This window comes from Oncorhynchus mykiss, chromosome 8 (genome assembly GCF_057628025.1).
Source record: "Oncorhynchus mykiss isolate SJ-2025 chromosome 8, ASM5762802v1, whole genome shotgun sequence".
NCBI lineage: Eukaryota > Metazoa > Chordata > Actinopteri > Salmoniformes > Salmonidae > Oncorhynchus > Oncorhynchus mykiss.
Window position 1 is genome coordinate 5,496,616 of NC_143029.1, and position 16,738 is coordinate 5,513,353.

General features: G+C 45.3%; 1 protein-coding gene across 1 annotated transcript in view; it reads left to right on the forward strand.

Moving 5' to 3' along the window:
- The window catches only part of LOC110538345 (steroid hormone receptor ERR2-like), a 103,556-nt gene that overhangs the window by 53,057 nt on the left and 33,761 nt on the right, over positions 1 to 16,738 (forward strand). The window contains exon 3 of the mRNA XM_036984605.2: positions 2,072 to 2,188. Coding sequence (XP_036840500.1) covers positions 2,072 to 2,188 — 117 coding nt within the window. The remainder of the gene's footprint in view (positions 1 to 2,071; positions 2,189 to 16,738) is intronic.

Consider the following 16,738-nt stretch of genomic DNA (forward strand, 5'->3'; position numbering starts at 1 on the left):
ATTGCAATGGGAAAGAGAGATCATCAACTGCCACTATTGCAATGGGAAAGAGAGATCATCAACTGCCACTATTGCAATGGAAAGCGAGATCATCAACTGCTACTATTGCAACGGGAAGAGAGATCATCAACTGCTACTATTGTAACAGAAAGAGAGATCATCAACTGCTACTATTGCAATGGAAAGTGAAATCATCAACTGCTAATTTTGCAATGGAAAGAGAGATCATCAACTGCTTCTATTGCTATGGAAAGAGAGATCATCAACTGCCACTATTGCAATGGGAAAGAGAGATCATCAACTGCCACTATTGCAATGGAAAGCGAGATCATCAACTGCTACTATTGCAACGGGAAGAGAGATCATCAACTGCTACTATTGTAACAGAAAGAGAGATCATCAACTGCTACTATTGCAATGGAAAGTGAAATCATCAACTGCTAATTTTGCAATGGAAAGAGAGATCATCAACTGCTTCTATTGCTATGGAAAGAGAGATCATCAACTGCCACTATTGCAATGGAAAGAGAGATCATCAACTGCTACTATTGCAATGGAAAGTGAAATCATCAACTGCTAATTTTGCAATGGAAAGAGAGATCATCAACTGCTTCTATTGCTATGGAAAGAGAGATCATCAACTGCCACTATTGCAATGGAAAGAGAGATCATCAACTGCCACTATTGCAATGGAAAGCGAGATCATCAACTGCTACTATTGCAACGGAAAGAGAGATCATCAACTGCTACTATTGCAACGGATAAAGAGATCATCAACTGCTACTATTGCAACGGAAAGAGAGATCATCAACTGCTACTATTGCAACGGGAAGAGAGATCATCAACTGCTAATTTTGCAACGGGAAGAGAGATCATCAACTGCTACTATTGCAACGGGAAGAGAGATCATCAACTGCTAATTTTGCAACGGGAAGAGAGATCATCAACTGCTAATTTTGCAACGGGAAGAGAGATCATCAACTGCTAATTTTGCAACGGGAAGAGAGATCATCAACTGCTAATTTTGCAACGGGAAGAGAGATCATCAACTGCTAATTTTGCAAAGGGAAGAGAGATCATCAACTGCTAATTTTGCAACGGGAAGAGAGATCATCAACTGCTAATTTTGCAACGGGAAGAGAGATCATCAACTGCTAATTTTGCAACGGGAAGAGAGATCATCAACTTTATTTATAAAGCGCGTTTCTTACACGGGATGCATTTCAAAGTGCTTAACTAATAAAATAACACAAGGTGAAAAAGAGAAAACACAAAACATTTCTATGCAAATATGAAATCAAGACAGATATGAATGAAATTAAGAGTTAAATTAAAATAACTGAGTATGTGAAGGGTATGAGGGGGATCTACTCTCTCCCCAGGGAACATAGAGCTGTCCAGCCACTAACCATGGTCTTCTCTAGTCTCTCCCCAGGGAACATAGAGCTGTTCAGCCACTAACCATGGTCTTCTCTAGTCTCTCCCCAGGGAACATAGAGCTGTCCAGCCACTAACCATGGTCTTCTCTAGTCTCTCCCCAGGGAACATAGAGCTGTCCTGCCACTAACCATGGTCTTCTCTAGTCTCTCCCCAGGGAACATAGAGCTGTCCAGCCACTAACCATGGTCTTCTTTAGTCTCTCCCCAGGGAACATAGAGCTGTCCTGCCACTAACCATGGTCTTCTCTAGTCTCTCCCCAGGGAACATAGAGCTGTCCTGCCACTAACCATGGTCTTCTCTAGTCTCTCCCCAGGGAACATAGAGCTGTCCTGCCACTAACCATGGTCTTCTTTAGTCTCTCCCCAGGGAACATAGAGCTGTCCTGCCACTAACCATGGTCTTCTCTAGTCTCTCCCCAGGGAAAATAGAGCTGTGCAGCCACTAACCATGGTCTTCTTTAGTCTCTCCCCAGGGAACATAGAGCTGTCCAGCTACTAACCATGGTCTTCTCTAGTCTCTCCCCAGGGAACATAGAGCTGTCCAGCTACTAACCATGGTCTTCTCTAGTCTCTCCCTAGGGAACATAGAGCTGTCCAGCCACTAACCATGGTCTTCTCTACTCTCTCCCCAGGGAACATAGAGTACAGCTGTCCAGCCACTAACGACTGTCAAATCACCAAGAGGAGACGCAAGTCCTGCCAGGCCTGTCGCTTCATGAAGTGTCTCAAAGTGGGCATGCTCAAGGAGGGTGAGTCCATATCCCTCTAACCATTTGTCTCTCTCTGTCTGTCTCTCTCCGTCTCGCTCTGTCTCTCTCTGTCTCTTTCCGTCTCTCTCTGTCTCTTTCTGTCTCTTTCTGTCTCTCTCTGTCTCTAACTCTCTGTCTCTTTCTGTCTCTCTCTGTCTCGCTCTGTCTCTCTCTGTCTCTCTCTGTCTCGCTCTGTCTCGCTCTGTCTCTCTCTGTCTCTCTTTGTCTCTTTCTGTCTCTCTCTGTCTCTCTCTGTCTCTCTCTGTCTCTCTCTGTCTCTCTTTGTCTCTCTCTGTCTCTCTCTGTCTCTCTCTCTCTCTCTGTCTCTCTCTGTCTCGCTCTGTCTCTCTTTGTCTCGCTCTGTCTCGCTCTGTCTCTCTCTGTCTCTCTTTGTCTCTTTCTGTCTCTCTCTGTCTCTCTCTGTCTCTCTCTGTCTCTCTCTGTCTCTCTCTGTCTCTCTTTGTCTCTCTCTGTCTCTCTCTGTCTCTCTCTCTCTCTCTGTCTCTCAATCTCTGTCTCTCTCTGTCTCTCTCTGTCTCTCTCTGTCTCTCTCTGTCTCTCAATCTCTGTCTCTCTTTGTCTCTTTCTGTCTCTCTCTGTCTCTCTCTGTCTCTCTCTGTCTCTCTCTGTCTCTCTCTGTCTCTCTCTGTCTCTCTTTGTCTCTCTCTGTCTCTCTCTGTCTCTCTCTCTCTCTCTGTCTCTCTCTGTCTCGCTCTGTCTCTCTCTGTCTCGCTCTGTCTCGCTCTGTCTCTCTTTGTCTCTTTCTGTCTCTCTCTGTCTCTCTCTGTCTCTCTTTGTCTCTCTTTGTCTCTCTCTGTCTCTCTTTGCCTCTCTCTGTCTCTCTCTGTCTCTCAATCTCTGTCTCTCGTTGTCTCTCTCTGTCTCTCTCTGTCTCTCTTTGTCTCTCTCTGTCTCTCTCTGTCTCTCTTTGCCTCTCTTTGTCTCTCTTTTTCTCTCTTTGTCTCTCTCTGTGTCTCTCTGTCTCTCTCTGTCTTTCTTTGTCTCCCTCTGTCTCTCTTTTTCTCTCTCTGTCTCTCTTTGTCTCTCTCTGTCTCTCTCTGTCTCTCTCTGTCTTTCAATCTCTGTCTCTCTCTGTCTCTCTCTCTCCTCTCGCTTTCTATTGCTGTCTGTCCATCCTTTTTTTCAGTTGTTTGGTCAGTCAAAGGGTCAAAAGTGTCTCTGTATACGAACAGGCTGATATTTTCAGAAGTTCCAAAAGGGGATTATAGGAAGGCTAGCTGCAGCTAGTGAGATACCGATGACATCATCTCTTAGCCTGACACGCGGCTCTGTAGGCCTTGTACGGCCCGGGCAGGCTATCTGTTCTGCTGAGGAGATCCATCCCTCCCTACCTCTATACAGTCTGACTGAGGGACAGAGGAAATGTGTAACAGTTTTCCCCATGAGACGTCTCTCCTCAGGACCCCGTCTCTCTCTCTCTCTCTCTCTGTCTCTCTCTGTCGCTCTCTCTCTGTCTCTCTCTCTCTCTCCCTCTCTCTCTCTCTCTCTCTCTCTCTCTCTCCCTCTCCCTCTCGCTCTCTCTCTCTCTCTCTCTCTCTCTCTCCCTCTCTCTCTCTCTCTCTCTCTCAATTCGATTCAAAAGGTTTTTATTGGCATGTGGGAAACATATGTTTACATCGCTAAAGCAAGTTAAATAGATAATAAACAAAAGTGAAATAAACAATAAAAAAGTACAGTAAACATTACAAAGGAATATAGACATTTGAAATGTCATATTATGTCTATGTACAGTGTTGTAACGGTGTGCACGTAGTTAAAGTACAAAAGGGAAAATAAATATAAATATGGGTTGTATTTACAATGGTGTCTGTTCTTCACTGGTTGCCCTTTTCTCGTGGCAACAGGTCAGATATCTTGTTGCTGTGATGGAACACTGTGGAATTTCACCTCAATAGATATTGGAATTTATCAAAATTTGATGTTATTTTTTTTTTCGAATTCTTTGTGGGTCTGTTCAATCAGAACAAGGTTCTGACAGATGGGTGTGTCTTGGTGATATAGAACAAGAAGGGCTCCCAATTCAACCGTTTATTGACACCGTTTCCATCTGAAATTGATCTTCATCAGGTCCAAAAATACAGCCATACATTTGGCAGGAGGTTAGGAAGTGCATCTCAGTTTCCACCTCATTTTGTGGGCAGTGTGCACATAGCCAGTCTTCTCTTGAGAGCCAAGTCTGCCTTCGGTGGTCTTTCTAAATAGCAAAGGCTATACTCACTGAGTCTGTCCATAGTCAAAGCTTTCCTTAAGTTTGGGTCAGTCACAGTGGTCAGGTATTCTGCCACTGTGTACTCTCTGTTTAGGGTCAAATAGCATCATAGTTTGCTCTGTTATTTTTGTTAAATCTTTCCAATGTGTCAAGTTATTATATTTTTGTTTTCTCATGATTTGGTTGGATCTAATTGTGTTGCTGTCCTGGGGCTCTGTGGGGTCTGTTTGTGTTTGTGAACAGAGCCCCAGGACCAGCTTGCTTAGGGGACTCTTCTCCAGGTTCATCTCTCTGTAGGTGATGGCTTTGTTATGGAAGGTTTGGGAATCGCTTCCTTTTAGGTGGTTGTAGAATTCAACTGTGTTTTCTGGATTTTGATAATTAGCGGCCAAATTCTGCTCTGCATGCATTATTTGGTGTTTTACGTTGTACACAGAGGATATTTTTAGCATAATTCTGCATGCAGTCTCAATTTGGTGTTTGTCCCATTCTGTGAATTCTTCGTTGGTGACAGGACCCCAGACCTCACAACTATAAAGGGCAATGGGTACTATAACTGATTCAAGTATTTTTAGCCAGATCCTAATTTGTTTGTCGAATTTTATGTCTTTTGATGGCGTTGAAGGCCCTTCTTGCCTTGTCTCTCACATCGTTCACAGCTGTGGAAGTTACCTGTGGCACTGAAGTTAAGGCAGAGGTGTGTATATTTTTTTGTCTGCTCTAGGGCAACGGTGTCTAGATGGAATTTGAATTTGTGGTCCTGGCGACTGGACCTTTCTTGGAACACCAGGTCTGACAGAATCTGTGCAGAATATCTAGGTGCTGCTGTAGGCCCTCCTTGGTTGGGGACAGAAGCACCAGATCATCAGCAAACAGTAGACATTTGACCTCAGATTTTAGTAGTAGGGTGAGGCCGGGTGCTGCAGACTGTTCTAGTGGCCTCACCAATTTGTTTATATATATGTTGAAGAGCTCCACGGCTTTGTTGAAATAAATGTGTGTGTTTTTTTGCCAATTTGAACCGCACACTTGTTGTTTGTGTAAGTAGATTTTATAATGTCATGTGTTTTTCCCCCAACACAACTTTCCATCAATTTGTATAGCAGACCCTCATGCCAAATTGAGTCAAAGCCTTTTTTTTAAATCAACAAAGCATGAGAAGACTTTGCCTTTGTTTTGTTTTGTTTGGTTGTGCAGGGTGAATATGTGGTCTGTCGTACGGTAATTCGGTGAAATGCCAATTGGACATTTGCTCAGTACATTGTTTTCATTGAGGAAATGTACGAGTTTGCTGTTAATGATAATGCAGAGGATTTTCCCAAGGTCGCTGTTGATGCATATCCCACGGTAGTTATTGGGGTCAAACTTGTCTTCTCATTTGCGGATTGGGATGATCAGTCTTTGGTTCCAAATATTGGGGAAGATGCCAGAGCTGAGGATGATGATAAAGAGTTTAAGTATAGCCAATTGCAATTTGTGGTCTGTATATTTTATAATTTCATTTAGGATACCATCCATATCACAGCTCTTTTGGGTTGGAAGGTTTGTATTTTTTCTCTCTCTCTCTCTCTCTCTCTCTCACACGTTTCTCATTCCTCTCTGTCTCTCTCTATTGGCTCTCTCCAAGCGTATTGATCCATTAAAATGTTTTCCCAACATCCCAAGTCACTTCCTGCTTGTGATATTGTTCCTTTCCTGTTACAGTTCCCCTGGAGAGGTTCTGGATTCACAAGTAAAGGTTTACAGATAGGTAGACAGGTTGGAACAGAGATATAAGTTGGTCCTTTAAAGTATGTGGACATGAGGCATACAGTATATGGCCAAATAAAAAATAAAAAACATTTCATTTGTGTGGTTGATTTCCAATGGTTTGGTCTAGATAGATTCTAATAGGCGTTCATTCAGTTGTGTGAAGTGGTACCCTATCCCCTACGTAGTGCACTGCTTTTACAGTCCAGATATGGGCGCTGGCCAAAAGAAGTGCACTATATGGAACAGCAGGGACTGTCACAAAACACGGGCACATTTTATCTTTATTTAACTAGGCAAGTCAGTTAAAGACAAGACATTCGATCTTGCAACTTTTTGGTTACAAATCCAACACTTTAACCACTAGGCTACCCTGCTTCTTCGCACACATGCACTCACACACACGATAACATACGCACTACACACACACACAATAACATACGCACTACACTCACACACGATAACATACACACTACACACACACACACGATAACATACGCACTACACAAACACATGGATTTAGTATGGTAGATATGTGGTAGTGGTGGAGTAGGGGCCTGAGGGCACACGGTGTGTTGTGAAATCTGTGAATGTATTGTAAATGTTTTTAAAATTGTATAACTGCCTTTATTATGCTGAACCCCAGGAAGAGTTGTTGCTGCCTTGACAGGAACTAATGGGGATCCATAATAAACCACAGGATAAGTAGCTGCTGCCTTGGCAGGAACTAATGTGGATCCACAATAAACCCCAGGAAGAGTAGCTGCTGCCTTGGCAGGAACTAATGGGGATCCATAATAAACCCCAGGAAGAGTAGCTGCTGCCTTGGCAGGAACTAATGGGGATCCATAATAAACCCCAGGAAGAGTAGCTGCTGCCTTGGCAGGAACTAATGGGGATCCATAATAAACCCCAGGAAGAGTAGCTGCTGCCTTGGCAGGAACTAATGGGGATCCATAATAAACACCAGGAAGAGTAGCTGCTGCCTTGGCAGGAACTAATGGGGATCCATAATAAACCCCAGGAAGAGTAGCTGCTGCCTTGGCAGGAACTAATGGGGATCCATAATAAACCCCAGAATAAGTAGCTTCTGCCTTGACAGGAACTAATGGGGATCCATAATAAACCCCAGGAAGAGTAGCTGCTGCCTTGACAGGAACTAATGGGGATCCATAATAAACCCCAGGAAGAGTAGCTGCTGCCTTGACAGGAAGTAATGGGGATCCATAATAAACCCCAGGAAGAGTAGCTGCTGCCTTGACAGGAACTAATGGGGATCCATAATACACCCCAGGAAGACTAGCTGCTGCCTTGGCAGGAACTAATGGGGATCCATAATAAACCCCAGGAAGAGCAGCTGCTGCCTTGACAGGAACTAATGGGGATCCATAATAAACCACAGGAAGAGTAGCTGCTGCCTTGGCAGGAACTAATGGGGATCCATAATAAACCCCAGGAAGAGTAGCTGCTGCCTTGGCAGGAACTAATGGGGATCCATAATAAACCCCAGGAAGAGTAGCTGCTGCCTTGGCAGGAACTAATGGGGATCCATAATAAACCCCAGGAAGAGTAGCTGCTGTCTTGACAGGAACTAATGGGGATCCATAATAAACCCCAGGAAGAGTAGCTGCTGTCTTGACAGGAACTAATGGGGATCCATAATAAACCCCAGGAAGAGTAGCTGCTGCCTTGACAGGAACTAATGGGGATCCATAATAAACCCCAGGAAGAGTAGCTGCTGCCTTGGCAGGAACTAATGGGGATCCATAATAAACCCCAGGAAGAGTAGCTGCTGCCTTGACAGGAACTAATGGGGATCCATAATAAACCCCAGGAAGAGTAGCTGCTGCCTTGGCAGGAAGTAATGGGGATCCATAATAAACCCCAGGAAGAGTAGCTGCTGCCTTGACAGGAACTAATGGGGATCCATAATACACCCCAGGAAGAGTAGCTGCTGCCTTGGCAGGAACTAATGGGGATCCATAATAAACCCCAGGAAGACTAGCTGCTGCCTTGGCAGGAACTAATGGGGATCCATAATAAACCCCAGGAAGAGTAGCTGCTGCCTTGACAGGAACTAATGGGGATCCATAATAAACCCCAGGAAGAGTAGCTGCTGCCTTGGCAGGAACTAAATGGGGATCCATAATAAACCCCAGGAAGAGTAGCTGCTGCCTTGTCAGGAACTAATGGGGATCCATAATAAACCCCAGGAAGAGTAGCTGCTGCTTCGACAGGAACTAATGGGGATCCATAATAAACCCCAGGAAGAGTAGCTGCTGCCTTGTCAGGAACTAATGGGGATCCATAATAAACCCCAGGAAGAGTAGTTGCTGCCTTGGCAGGGGGGGGATCCATAATAAACCCCAGGAAGAGTAGCTGCTGCCTTGGCAGGAACTAAATGGGGATCCATAATAAACCCCAGGAAGAGTAGCTGCTGCCTTGGCAGGGGGGGGATCCATAATAAACCCCAGGAAGAGTAGCTGCTGCCTTGTCAGGAACTAATGGGGATCCATAATAAACCCCAGGAAGAGTAGCTGCTGCCTTGTCAGGAACTAAATGGGGATCCATAATAAACCCCAGGAAGAGTAGCTGCTGCCTTGTCAGGAACTAATGGGGATCCATAATAAACCCCAGGAAGAGTAGCTGCTGCCTTGACAGGAACTAATGGGGATCCATATTAAACCCCAGGAAGAGTAGCTGCTGCCTTGGCAGGAACTAATGGGGATCCATAATAAACCCCAGGAAGAGTAGCTGCTGCCTTGGCAGGAACTAATGGGGATCCATATTAAACCCCAGGAAGAGTAGCTGCTGCCTTGACAGGAACTAAATGGGGATCCATATTAAACCCCAGGAAGAGTAGCTGCTGCCTTGGCAGGAACTAATGGGGATCCATAATAAACCCCAGGAAGAGTAGCTGCTGCCTTGTCAGGAACTAATGAGGATCCATATTAAACCCCAGGAAGAGTAGCTGCTGCCTTGGCAGGAACTAAATGGGGATCCATAATAAACCCCAGGAAGAGTAGCTGCTGACTTGACAGGAACTAATGGGGTTCCATAATAAACCCCAGGAAGAGTAGCTGCTGACTTGACAGGAACTAATGGGGTTCCATAATAAACCCCAGGAAGAGTAGCTGCTGCCTTGTCAGGAACTAAATGGGGATCCATAATAAATTCAAATGCAAATATGTAGGGAAAAGGACAGGCAATATACGCTATCACAGACACAGTAATTATACACCACTGTCAACGCTTTCCCGTTCGGTATGAAACTATGTCATGGCCCGACAAGCCGACAGACAGACCGTTAAATCCCGTGTGGAGCCAGATCGTGTATCAGCTTCTCGGTAGTCGTTCGACAGTAGGCCTATAACTCACATTTAACAACATAGTTGTGTGTGTGTGTGTCTATCGACAACAACAAACAACTAGGCCTACCACAGGTCATTGTTCTGTCGTAACCACCCTATGTATAAACCGATCCACTGTTTTTTTCACTAGTCTGATGTCTCCATCCATCCGTCCCACCGGAAAGTGTCCCGTCCCTCCCCCACCCCCCCATGCCTTAGTTTTGACACCGGACCAAAACAAATAAAGTTGCTTCAGATATAAAGCTCAACCTATTATCGTGCGCTGAAGGGTAGAATCAGCAGGTCTGTAGTGGACCAGCCTAAGCCCCTTGATGCAGACAATCAGAGTGCGAAGGGAATCTGACTCTGCCTTCCTGCCTCTCCGGCCCACAGCCCTCTCACTAGATACACTAGATACTGTAACACCACTGCCAGCGGGCGAGAGATGTTGTCACAAATGGCACCCTATTTCATGTTTAATACACCACTTTTGACGATAGCCCCTGGTCATAGTAGTTCACTATATAGGGAGGGATAGGATGCCATTAGGGACACAGGAGAGAGAGAGATTGAAGAGGTTGGCGGTAGGTGGGTCTCTGAAAATGACGGTGTTACAATGAAAACAGAAATAGGACATCACTACATGGAATGGCGACACAACCCTCTCAGACTTCAGGCTTTGATCATGGTGTCAGGGGAGGGAATCTAGAGGTGCCCTAAAGTTTACTGTTGTAATCACACACAGAGCAGGGTGGCAACGTGATCAAGATCAAGACCTGATCACAATGTGAAATGCAAGTACCGAGAGTGTCTTGCCATTTGGAAATTGATACAAACACTGTATATACAAAAGTATGTGGACACCCCTTCAAATTAGTGGATTTGTGGAGTCATGAAAATCTTCATAGACAAACATTGGCAGTAGAATGGCCTTACTGAAAAGCTCAGTGACTGTCAACGTGGCACCGTCATAGGATGTCACCTTTCCAGCAAGTCAGTTTGTCAAATTTCTGCCCTGCTAGAGCTGCCCTGGTCAACTGTAAGTGCCGTTATGGTGAAGTGGAAACATATAGGAGCAACAACGGCTCAGCCGCAAAGTGGTAGGTCACACAAGCTTACAGAACGGGCCCGCCGAGTGCTTAAACTCATAAAAATAGTTTGTCCTTGGTCACAACACTCACTACCAAGTTCCAAACCGCCTCTGGAAGCAACGTCGGTACGAGAACTGTTCGCCGGGAGCTTCATGAAACGGGTTTCCATGGCCGAGCAGCCGCACACAAGACTAAGATCACCATGCGCAAAGCCAAGACTAAGATCACCAAATCCAAGCGTCGGCTGGAGCGTCGGCTGGAGTGGTGTAAATCTCGTTACCATTGGACTCTGGAGCAGCGAAACACGTTCTCTGGAGTGATGAATCATGCTTTACCATCTGGCAGACCGACGGTCAAATCTGGGTTTGGCAGATGCCAGGAGAATGCTACATGTCCCAATGCATAGTGCCAACTGTAAAGTTTGGTGGATGATGAATAATGGTCTGGGGCTGTTTTTCATGGTTCGGGCCCCTTAGTTCCAATGAAGGTAAATCTTAACACAACAACACACAATGACATTCTATAAGATTCTGTGTTTCCAACTTTGTGGCAACAGTTTGGGAAATAGCGAACTGTTTCAGCATGACAATGCCCCCGTGCACAAAGCGAGATCCGTGCACAAATTGAACACAGACTGTGAGCCTGGCCTAATCGCACCAACATCAGTGCCCGACCTCACTAATGCTCTTGTGGCTGAATGGAAGCAAGTTCCCTCAGCAATGTTCAAACATCTAGTGGAAAGTCTTCCCAGAAGAGTGGAGGCTGTTATAGCAGCAATGTTCCAACATCTAGTGGAAAGCCTTCCCAGAAGAGTGGAGGCTGTTATAGCACCAATGTTCCATCATCTAGTGGAAAGCCTTCCCAGAAGAGTGGAGGCTGTTATAGCAGCAATGTTCCAACATCTAGTGGAAAGCCTTCCCAGAAGAGTGGAGGCTGTTATAGCAGCAAAAGGGTGGGACCAACTCCATATTAATGTTCATGATTTTTAGAATGAGATGTTTGATGAGCAGGTGTCCTTTTGGTCATGTAGTTTGACATTAACATTACATCGCATAGCAAAAGGATATAGGGCAAGGGATGTTTCAGTTTCACACAAACAAATAAAAAAGTATTTATCAAATTAATTAATCCGCAAATATAAAATAACTGTGTTATTGTGTAATATTGTGAGTGAGCATTTCTGAATTTATATATACATTTATATACATGACTATTATTACATACTGTAGATCCTCGACCCTCTACATATATTCTCGTCCTCTACATAGATTCTCGTCCTCTACATAGATCCTCGACCCTCTACATAGATCCTCGACCCTCTACATAGATCCTCGACCTCTACATAGATTCTCGTCCTCTACATAGATCCTCGACCCTCTACATAGATTCTCGTCCTCTACATAGATCCTCGTCCTCTACAGAGATTCTCGTCCTCTACATAGATTCTCGTCCTCTACATAGATCCTCGTCCTCTACAGAGATTCTCGTCCTCTACATAGATTCTGGTCCTCTACATAGATCCTCGACCCTCTACATAGATCCTCGACCCTCAACATAGATCCTCGACCCTCTACATAGATTCTCGACCCTCTACATAGATCATCGACCCTCTACATAGATCCTCGACCCTCTACATAGATCCTCGACCTCGACATAGATTCTCGTCCTCTACATAGATCCTCGACCCTCTACATAGATCCTCGACCTCTACATAGATTCTCGTCCTCTACATAGATCCTCGACCCTCTACATAGATTCTCGTCCTCTACATAGATCCTCGTCCTCTACATAGATCCTCGTCCTCTACATAGATCCTCGACCCTCTACATAGATTCTCGTCCTCTACATAGATCCTCGTCCTCTACATAGATTCTCGTCCTCTACATAGATCCTCGTCCTCTACATAGATCCTCGACCCTCTACATAGATCCTCGTCCTCTACATAGATCCTCGACCCTCTACATAGATCCTCGACCCTCTACATAGATCCTCGACCCTCTACATAGATCCTCGACCCTCTACATAGATCCTCGTCCTCTACATAGATCCTCGACCCTCTACATAGATCCTCGACCCTCTACATAGATCCTCGTCCTCTACATAGATTCTCGACCCTCTACATAGATCCTCGTCCTCTACATAGATTCTCGACCCTCTACATAGATTCTCGTCCTCTACATAGATCCTCGACCCTCTACATAGATTCTCGTCCTCTACATAGATCCTCGTCCTCTACATAGATCCTCGTCCTCTACATAGATCCTCGACCCTCTACATAGATTCTCGTCCTCTACATAGATCCTCGTCCTCTACATAGATTCTCGTCCTCTACATAGATCCTCGTCCTCTACATAGATCCTCGACCCTCTACATAGATCCTCGTCCTCTACATAGATCCTCGACCCTCTACATAGATCCTCGACCCTCTACATAGATCCTCGTCCTCTACATAGATCCTCGACCCTCTACATAGATCCTCGACCCTCTACATAGATCCTCGTCCTCTACATAGATCCTCGACCCTCTACATAGATCCTCGACCCTCTACATAGATCCTCGTCCTCTACATAGATTCTCGACCCTCTACATAGATCCTCGTCCTCTACATAGATTCTCGACCCTCTACATAGATCCTCGTCCTCTACATAGATTCTCGACCCTCTACATAGATCCTCATCCTTCTAAATAGATTCTCCAATAAATTCATGTTGAATGTAATTAAACCTTGTTATCAAACGATTTTTGACACTATTTTCCATCTGCGGCTTATCATAATAAACCCTTCTACGTGTTGTGTAACATGTATCACAACCCACAGCCCTGTTAATAACCCTGTGACAAAACATCGGCGCTAAATACCACACCTCCTTCGAGGTGCTGAGATAACTATGAGAGCAGATATGAATGTTTCTAAATAGTATTTAATATTTCCACCAGGAGGCTGGTATAAGCCTGAGCTCTAAGCTAAGCAGGGTGTCTGATTTATGAAGGGGCAGGTGCCTGGGTCAATCTTCCAGTGGCCCGTTGGCAGCCAATAATCTGGCACCAGCCCCCTGGCCCTGGTACATACCATTAAACACTCTCCTGCCAGCCCGCTGGTGACACCCCTCCCTCCTAGTACTGACCTCAGACCAGCCTCTCCACCCCACTAGAGGTGACAGGGGTCCAGCACCCCTCCCTCCTAGTACTGACCTCAGACCAGCCTCTCCACCCCACTAGAGGTGACAGGGGTCCAGCACCCCTCCCTCCTAGTACTGACCTCAGACCAGCCTCTCCACCCCACTAGAGGTGACAGGAGTCCAGCACCCCTCCCTCCTAGTACTGACCTCAGACCAGCCTCTCCACCCCACTAGAGGTGACAGGAGTCCAGCACCCCTCCCTCCTAGTACTGACCTCAGACCAGCCTCTCCACCCCACTAGAGGTGACAGGAGTCCAGCACCCCTCCCTCCTAGTACTGACCTCTAACCAGCCTCACCACCCTACTAGAGGTTGTCACAGCAAGGCATTCTGGGAAACCTTGTTGCTGGTTGGTCTGAATAAAACCCATCAAGTGAAGAAGGGAGGAGATGGGGTGTGTGGGAAAGGGGTTCAATGACCTCTATGTGGGGCCTCGAGTCCCTATTCACTTCCCTACACACACACACACACACACACACACACACACACACACACACACACACACACACACACACACACACACACACACACACACACACACACACACACACACACACACACCACTACTGTCTATCCTCTGTTATAAAACGTAATCTAAATTTAGGCCTCAATTGACGAGGAGGCGAGAGCTGCCGGCATCTCCAGCGAGAGGCTCCTTAATGCAAGGTCAGGTTTACACTGTGTGTGACTGTGTTTGTGTGTGTGTGTGCGTGTGTACGTGTGTGTGTACGTGTGTGTGTGTTAGATGTGTATAGTTGTGTGTGTTAAGCGTGAAGGCAAAATCATTGAGGAAGCTGAAAGATGGAAAATGGAGGACATTGCCGAGTTTCTTAGCCAATCAGGCTGCTGCTTCTCTAGTGGGCCAAACAGAACGCTGCCAGCCCTGAGGTGTGTTCAACAAGGGAAATAGTTTGTGAACGTTAGCGACCATTTGTTTTGTGTTAGCGCTAAACATTAGCGAACATTAGCGAACAGTCTGTGTCGGTCGTGTTGGGGTCTAGATTGCTGCAGCAAAATACTAATGTGACCATGTAGTCTTTTTATCACATGCAGTAGTACACTTACAAAAAGGGGCTTCCTTATGAGCTTCTTCTGCTGTCGCCATAAGGAGAACTCTTTCGGGTTCTATTTTAGAACCCTCTGTGGAAAGGGAACTCAAAAGGGTTCTACCTGGAACCAAAAAAGGATTCTTCAAAAGGTTTCTCCTATGGGGACAGCCGAAGAACCCTACTTGATTGTAGACAGCACTTTTTTCTTTCTGAGAGTGTAGGAAAAAAGGCAAAGTCGTTTGCAGTGTGATTATCTTGAAATTACCCAGCGATCCTTTCGCAAAAACCAGCTGTTTGGAACGTTCATTTAAATCATCCAACGAGAAACTGTTACTAGGCAACTTGTAACAGTAAAGCCTTGTTTAAACTCACCTCTGGTCGCTGGTCTGGAGAGCCTGTCTGGTCTGGAGAGGAGCGAGGCTTGCTCACTGCAGTTCAGTCTGTTAAAAAGGTCACAGGACTCAATGGAAAACATGTCATTTAATTATAAGCAAGGAGGTATGAAGTCGCTAGCTAGTGCCAGCCGGTCGGCTCTCTGTGCTTGTAGTTTATGTCAGAATGGAGACGTGGGTATTTTTCACACACACACACACGCACATGTACACGCACACGCACACACACGCACACGCACACACACACGCACACACCCAGGAGACATGTGCTTGTAGTTTATGTCAGAATGGAGACATGGGTATTTTTCACACACACACACACACACACACACACACACACACACACACACACACACACACACACACACACACACACACACACACAGGAGACATGTGCTTGTAGTTTATGTCAGAATGGAGACATGGGTATTTTTCACACACACACACACACACACACACACACCCAGGAGACATGTGCTTGTAGTTTATTTCAGAATGGAGACATGGGTATTTTTCACACACACACACACACACACACACCCAGGAGACATGTGCTTGTAGTTTATGCCAGAATGGAGACATGGGTATTTTTCACACACACACACACACACACACACACACACACACACACACACACACCCAGGAGACATGTGCTTGTAGTTTATGTCAGAATGGAGAAATGGGTATTTTTCACACACACACACACACACACCCAGGAGACATGTGCTTGTAGTTTATGTCAGAATGGAGGTAGGAGTATTTTTTTTCTCTGCTTTCCAGTTGATTGAAGAGGTTCATATTGTTAGCGTTGTGACAAATGACCTCATGCTGACCCATATCCATGACATCAGGATAACGTGATGACATTCGGTAATCAGCGTGTCCTCAAGGTATGTTTAACCGGCAGTATGAATAGTCTAGTCACTCACTTATTTTCCAGGCATTATATAGTGGCTAGATACTGTAGGTGGTCGTGTCAAGACAATGTCATGTGTTGTTTTGCCAACTGGCTCCTCTTACTTATTTCTCTGGCTAGATGTATCTGTTATACATGTGGCTCCTCTTACTTATTTCTCTGGCTAGATGTATCTGTTATACATGTGGCTCCTCTTACTTATTTCTCTGGCTAGATGTATCTGTTATACATGTGGCTCCTCTTACTTATTTCTCTGGCTAGATGTATCTGTTATACATGTGGCTCCTCTTACTTATTTCTCTGGCTAGATGTATCTGTTATACATGTGGCTCCTCTTACTTATTTCTCTGGCTAGATGTATCTGTTATACATGTGGCTCCTCTTACTTATTTCTCTGGCTGGATGTATCTGTTATACATGTGGCTCCTCTTACTTATTTCTCTGGCTAGATGTATCTTCAGATGTGCCAGAAAAGGGGTATGTGAAACCTTTGGAATTAATTTGGATTTCTGCATAAATTTGGGTCATCAAATTTTATCTGGTTTTCATCTAAGTCACAACAATAGATGAACATAGTGTGCTTAAGGATCGGTGT